Source organism: Anser brachyrhynchus, assembly GCF_964034855.1.
Source record: "Anser brachyrhynchus genome assembly, chromosome: 13".
Classification (NCBI taxonomy): Eukaryota; Metazoa; Chordata; class Aves; order Anseriformes; family Anatidae; genus Anser; species Anser brachyrhynchus.
This window is the reverse complement of record NC_137708.1, coordinates 17517163-17524403: the sequence shown is the minus strand read 5'-3', so window position 1 is coordinate 17524403 and position 7241 is coordinate 17517163. Positions and strand designations below refer to the sequence as shown.

At 43.6% G+C, this 7241-nt stretch overlaps 1 protein-coding gene across 2 annotated transcripts in view; it reads left to right on the top strand.

Moving 5' to 3' along the window:
* Window positions 1-221: 221 nt before the first annotated feature.
* The window catches only part of ZDHHC15 (zDHHC palmitoyltransferase 15), a 28786-nt gene continuing 21766 nt past the window's right edge, over window positions 222-7241 (top strand). The window contains exons 1-3 of one of the 2 annotated variants that reach the window (XM_080553944.1): window positions 222-735; window positions 3604-3630; window positions 6002-6096. In XM_080553944.1, coding sequence (XP_080410070.1) covers window positions 264-735; window positions 3604-3630; window positions 6002-6096 — 594 coding nt within the window. In that variant the 5' untranslated portion in view covers window positions 222-263. The remainder of the gene's footprint in view (window positions 736-3603; window positions 3631-6001; window positions 6097-7241) is intronic. The other variant, XM_080553943.1, reaches the window with a different exon arrangement.

Genomic DNA, 7241 nt, shown 5'->3' with positions numbered 1-7241 from the left:
TGCCTGACAGGTGGCTGCAGCAGGAGGGTGCCAGTCTCTTTTCTCAGGTGACAAGCTATAGGATGTGAGGCAACGGCCTCAGGTTGCACCTGGGGAGGTTTAGATTGAATATGAGGAAGAATTTCTTCCCAGAGAGGGTTGTTGGGCATCGGAAGGGGCCGCCCTGGGAGGCAGTGGAGTCCCCTTTCAGAGACATGTGGATGTGGTGCTTAGGGACGTGGTGCTTAGGGACATGGTGTAGCGTTGGACTTGGTAGTTAGCTGATGGCTGGGCTTGATGTTAAGGGTCTTTTCCAAACTGAATGCTTCTGTGGTTCTAGAAAAGGCTGCTGTGCTTCCCGGGGCTCTCCTTGCAGCATTGCTGGCAGGAGCGAGGACATCTCAGCGCGGGTGCGCAGACATCGCAGTCTGGGCTCCTCGTCTGGCCTTAAACTAGGGCAAAAAAAGGCTGTGTGCAGCGACTCGTGTAACTACACCAAGAGCGCCCGCGTCCCTCAGCGCCCCGAGGCTCGGGCCCGGCCGTTACCGGCGCTCCCCTCACTCCTCAGCCGCGCCGCCAGGGGGCGCCTTGCGCCTCAGCGCCCGGTGCCGCCCGCCCAGGCTGCTCGGGCGGGGAACATGGCCCTGTCGCGGGGACTGCGGTGCTGCCAGCGGGCCTTCGCCTGGCTGCCCGTCCTCATCATCGCCCTCGTCGTCCTCTGGTCCTACTACGCCTACGTCTGCGAGCTGTGCCTGGGTGAGCCGCGCTGGGGGCGGGCAGGGCGGGGAGGGAGCGGCCCTCAGCGGGCCCCGGCCTTCGAGGGGGGGCCGAGCCTTGCCAAGCCGGGCTGTCAGCCCAGCCCCGGGCCCGGTGTGTGTCTGTGTGTCTGTCTGTCTGTGTGTGGAAACCCCCCGCACCTTGTCGCCTGTCCCCCGGGAGCTGCCGCCGCCGCCCGGTAGCGCTGCGGCCTCCGGGGGAAGCAGGGAGCGAGGCAGGGGGATGCTGGGCGCTGCGGTTTGTTCCCCGCGTTTCGGGAAGGGTTGCTTGAGGAACGCTCACCAAGTTGGTGCGTTAACACAGAAAACAGCACGCTTAGACATAAAATTTTAGGTCGCGGCTAGTGAATTTGTAGCTTAACGTAGCCGTGAAGCCACATAATAAGTTGTGAACTTTATCCTGTTTATTACGTCCTGGCACGGTGTGGGTGCAAAAAGCCTTCCCTAGGAGGGTCTGGCAGAGGTGGAGACAAAAGCTGGGAGCTTGGGAGGCTGTGGGGAGAAGCAGGTGGCGCCTCTTGGGCAGAGCAAAGTCAGGTAGTGGGGGCAGAGGCTCTCAGAAGGGCACCTTGGGCTGTCTCTGTGTCGCCTTCTAGCATGGCACAGCAAACTGAAAGGAGGTGACCACAGGGGTGGTGGTGCAGTAAGAGCTATTGTTTCTTCTCCATGGGGACAAAAAAGAAAAGCTTTGATCTGGTTTAATTTGCAGCTAAGAACTCCAAGTACTCCATGACATTTTACTCCGTCTCTAAAACTGGGGGCATTTTCTTCTGGGAATTCACATGGAGCAATTTCTCCAAAACACATGGCAATATCCAGTAGCTCTACAACCATTGACTAAACCACGTGACAAAAAAAAATTAGGGTATACTCCTGAAACACTGTGTAAATACAGTAATACTTAACACTGCCTAATTCCAAGTCTCAGTGCAGCCGTTAGACAAGACTGCTGAATTAAGTGGGATTTGGATTGGGATTGTGTTATTCTGAAAATACGCCTTAGACTGGCAGGAGCCCAGCTCATTGCCTAAGCTCACAGCTTAAAATCACTGCTTTACCCACAACTGTCTGCTTTTTTTGCCTCACCCTTCTCTCTCAGGTATTTTATTTGCATGCGGAAGAGGTTATCTATACAAAAGTCAAAATGAGTAAATTGAGTTATAGGATTTGAACCTTAACTATTGGCATATGCAGTTACCTGAAAATCAGTGCTCAGGACGTTCCCTCCTGCCCAAATTTCCAACATAAGGAAATTTTATAAGGGTTTCTCTGGTGGTTTTTCTTTTTTCCTTCAGATTCCCATTGTGTATTGCCATTTTAGTTGTTGCAGGCATGCAAATTGTAGACACTCTGTTTTAATTCCCGATCTTCATCTTTAGTAGCGCATACTGCTGAGGGTTGAAAACAGTGCGAGGTGATGTCCTGAGATGCCTCATGGTGCTGGGATTTAAACGCTTGGTGACTGGTACAGCCAACAGCTGACACTCCAGAGCAGGCTGTGGCTTTGTGGCTGCTTGGTGGTTGCTGCCACAGTGGGCACAATGACCTCGTGTACTGGGATAAAACTTCTGTGTAACCTTTGCTTCGGAGTTTGCTCTTTTCTCAGGTAAAATTAGGAGAGCTCTGCAGCAAGTATGGTGTGAACTTCAGGAGGGAATAGAGCAGTATTTGTGAAAAGCTGATGTGGTCTTTGTAGGTTGATTTGCAACAAATGAAAGGAAAAACTGAAAGTTTCCTGACGGTCTTTCTCATCTGTAATTGAGTACACAGAGGCACAACAAATATTTAGTCTCTTTTCATTTACATTTTTATATCACGAAGATTGCAGATCAAAGTTGTTTATTAGCATGGTTTTGAGGACAGCTACTTCTATTAGTTCCTAATCTGATTTACCTTTTCCAAGGTTATTTGTTTTCAAGTAGGATGACAGAGTGAGTCTTGAGGGGTAGAGTTTCTGCAGGTGCTGGCCGCAGGCTAGAAGTGAAAAGCTGCGATCTCAATCATTTATTTCCCATCTGTGTAAAAAAAAAAAAAAAAAAAGGGGGGGGGATCATCACAGGTAGGTGAAAATCTTCGAGTCATTTAACAATACAATCTTGTTTCTCTAAGATCACTGTGACCGGGGAGGTGAGCTGTGGCCACTGTCCTTATCTTTTCTGTTAAACTTGGATGATGGCTTTCATTGACTTTAAAAGTAGTCAGGATGAGTAGACGCAGAGCAGTGCACGCATTGCTGTTTGCTCTAGGTAGCGTTGTTAGTAGGGACTGTTACAGTCAGGCAAGGAGGGGTTTTAAAAACTGCGAGTAGGAGCTGTGAAAACCATTGTGTTGTTACCGCGTATCCTTTGTATCTGACAAAGCAAAGCCAAGACAATAGCTAATTTTTATTTATGCTGATGGAGAAATGAATTAGGGCATGGCTTACTGTGGAGGATCAAGACCACTGAGAGATCAGTGGAAAGCAGGCTTATAAGTACATCCATACAGATGCTACTTGGGCAGTTGCTAGATAATCTTGGCAGTATCAGGGCAGTAGGACTGTCACCAGTGGATTTGTTTCTTTGTTTGTGGTACTTTTAACGTACAAATATACGTGTGTTTTATAACAAGGGAAAGTACAGCATAAGTAGCAGTGACTGAACGTCTTGTGGATGTCATTTGTGAGTAAACAATTGTTATGGATACTTTGAATGCTAAACTGTAGGATTTTTTAGTCTGCTGTGTTGAATTTGAACTTTTTTTTTGAAAAAAATAAACCCAAGTATTTCTAGTTAGAAATGTCATTTGGCACAAACCTTACTGGGAATACTATTTGCTGTGTAAGCATATGGTTTTTTTTCTTTTTCAGTGACTCTCAGCAACCCTGTGGAAAAAGGTATGTACATTTAATTTATAATGTGATGTTAAGTGCTTGTGTAAAAAGATTCATGAATGTTTTAATTAAAATACCAAAAATACAGTCCGGTAACTTTTTTTTCAACTTACATATTCTTGCAGTGTTTCCCTCCTGTAATTACACGTCATCAGGACGTATATACATCATGCGTTGTTAGAAATGCTGTAACTTTTGGATATATTGGGAAATACCCCGGTTTAGTTGCAGTATATGAACAACAACATGAAAAGGCCATGATCTCCTTCAAAAAAAATATAAAAAAATAAATAAAAAAACTATACACATCTGTCCCTATATGCCCACGCATCTTTTCTTCCTTTCTATTTTAGGCTTCCAGAGCTGCTTTCATAAGCTAAACAAAAAAGATCAATTCTGTTCTGTGGCTTGCCTTTTTTTATTTTTCTTGTTTTATTTAATCTTCCAGTGAAAGCTATTTCTTATGCTTTGTATAGGGAGGCTTTTGCAAAAACAAATGTTGCTGGTTTCAGTTAGCAATAACCATACATCAGTAGGAACATAGTAACTGAGTTACTGCCACAGAGGAGTTGGAGCAAAGGTTTCTGTGCCATTATTGCTCGACCTCAGCGTTTCTCAGGTACACGTGGTCGTGCTGCAACCGGCATTGCTCTGAAAGCCCTGAGGCAGTGTCGGTGGTCACCAAACGCCTCCAGCAGAGCAGCAAGACAGCTTGTTGAGACCTTTTCCAGTGCTGCATCATTGGAGGCCATGGTATGTTCTAAGAGTAAGGAGTTAGTGGCCATTTTAGTATTCATCTGCTATCTTTGGCATTAGGCATTTGGCTCATACCTATGGCCTCTTACCTCCATTTCCTTTGGCATGGTTATGAAGCGTAGCAGAAGGTGTTGCCGTTTTTGGATGGCAAACTGTTCCGTGGAGAACAGTGCCAGCTAACACTTGAAGGATCCTCTGGATTCCTGCATTAAGTAAATTCTCCTTCCACTTGAGGGCTGTCCTAGTACTTGAAATTCTTATAGAGGAACTACAGAAAGCGTGATGTTAATGTTTGTTCAGCAAAAAAAAGTTACTAGTTGCCAAATATTTTCATGCATCTCTAGGTCAGCTTCCTGTAATATATGCTGTTTTGCTTTATCGATTAAATTAAACAGTTGTAAGATTTTTCCCCTTAAATACTGATTTAAAAATGGTTGGGCTCCATCTACACGTAGCATGAGGATTACATCTCAAACTTAAGAGCACAGTAATGAATTATCATTGATTCACGTGATCAGTCCCACAGCCCATCACATTCCTGCCATCTCTTCAAAAACTCTCAAAGCGTTTTCACACAGTCAATCTGCAAAGTTAGGAATTGTTTGGATTTTAGATTTCTCTTTCCACTAGTAGTAGTTACTTTAATCTTAGTTTGTTGAATTTGAAGTTTAAAAGAAACAGGGAAAATGAAGATATTACTGTAATTACATAGTGTGTTTAAATAAAACTGTTTGAGATGTCTTAGTGAGTCTTGACTGTTAAAGAAATAAATAGTTCATGTAGCTGAAGGATAATTATCCTTTCTGAATGTGACTTTCTGAACCACCATATGCCTTGCGCATGCCCAAAGACTTTGTTTATTGAAATAAGGTTACTCTGAGGCATGCCGGATTTCATGTGGCCATGTTGTGTCCAGTGGATTACAATTCTTTCTCAGTAATCATAAGACCTGTTTTCCTTATTTTGAGGGGTGTTTTCCTGTTTTATCTTATCGTACCAACTGTGGCAGGCCAAAAGATGTTGAATAAGACATTTGACTTCTCTGGTAATGTAAAGCTCTGCTGGAGCATGCTATTTCTTTCAAATATTGTAAGTGATAAAAAATGCATTGCATGGATGAGCAGTACAGGGATCACATGGTACTGTGATTATAAGTGCATTCAGTAGCAACGGAACCCAAAGCTTGGAGATGCTGGAGTATCGCAGTATTTAGCCTTCATGCTGCTCAGCACCAGCCAGTTCTGTTTTGCCCGTGCCCAGGACGTGGAAAAGAGGCAGGAATCCTGCCATGCCCAGTGGCAGTGGTGTTGCCTGCCCTGTGGGTTGACATCTCTCATAGCTGTGTGCTTCTCTACCCATACAAGTGGGCTGAGTGGAGATGGGGAGGTTTGTGAGATAGGTATCCCCTCACTGCAGCCACAGGGCCCTCAAGTTCTACTGACCTCTTGGCCCTAAGGTTTAGCTGTGCTGTAATACTGGTTGAAATATAAACTTCCCTTTTTTCCTCTTTTTTTTGTCATTGTTGTGAAAGATTGGAATTGTGCCCATTGTAAATGAAACTTTTCCTTAAGAAATTATTCTGCTCTTGTTTTTGTTTTTTGTTTTTGTTTTTTTTTAGTGGCCTATCTTCTAATATTCCATGTTCTCTTTGTGCTCTTTGTGTGGACGTATTGGAAGTCTATTTTTACTCTCCCAGTGCAGCCAGGCAAAAAGGTGAGAATCCAAACATTTTGCATTCATTGTAGAGTGAAGCAGGGATACTAATGAAAACTCAAAAAAGATAACCTAGAGTTATCCATAAAAACTGAGTAGTTTACTGTTCTGAGAATCCTTTGACTCCCCAAAGAGCATGATTTAAATCAGACATGGTGTTAAATATAAAGCTACACTTTTTAGGTGTTCCAGGAACAGGTAGGATTTTTAATGTTGAGAATAATAGGATTTATGATTATTAACTTACATACTTATAGCGGCTTTGATCTCTAAACATTTAACAAGTTGGAAGTGAAATCCTGAGAACCTTGCTTAACCTAGCCATACTGGAGTCCTGTGAGTAAGGAACTATGGCTTTATTTTTCTGTCTTCCTTGAAGATGTCACAGCACAAGTAGAAATGGGTGCATTTCTAATGGCAGTGGGGTTTCTTGATCTCCACAGCTGGATTGTTGTGGTGGGACCATTCTGTGTGCCTCCAAGGCTCAGCACTGCCTGTAACCCTTTGCTAGTTGGAGTAGGCTTCTTTATAGCAGTTAAGCTCATCCCATTTGTCAGGCTTGTTCTTGTGACAGTGAGGAATAGAAGAATCATTTTAATTTTAAACATGATGAAATTCTGATGTTACATGGCTGCGACAGTGAGGACTGTGGCTATGTGCATAGCATATGCTAGGTGATGCTTAGCTCCAGTAACACCAGTACTTGTTACTTCCCTGGTCAACAGCATCATAAAAGATAAATACAAGAATATACTACAGTGAAGAGAAATGGGTGCACGGTGACAATAGCATGTTATTTCGGAAGTTATACTTTAGCTAAGGATATGATATTGTTTTTTGACGTAGGTAGCTTATCTTAGGGCAAGAGTATGATTTAGAGCGCAAGACAGTCAGGCAGACATTTGTTTCTGTTGTTTTTCTGCCAAATATTTACTTTTTCGTGGTGGTCAGATTGAATTATTTTGCATTTTGTGTTACTCTTTACAAAATACCAATAAAACACTGTGTTTAGAGCAATAGAAAAGGATGATGGAGTGTGGCTCTTGAAATATTCATGGCCATAATCTAATCCAAATTACAAGAATATGAGTTTATAAATAACTAATTCCAGTGTTAGAAAAATACAGCTGGGGGACAGGTTCTTG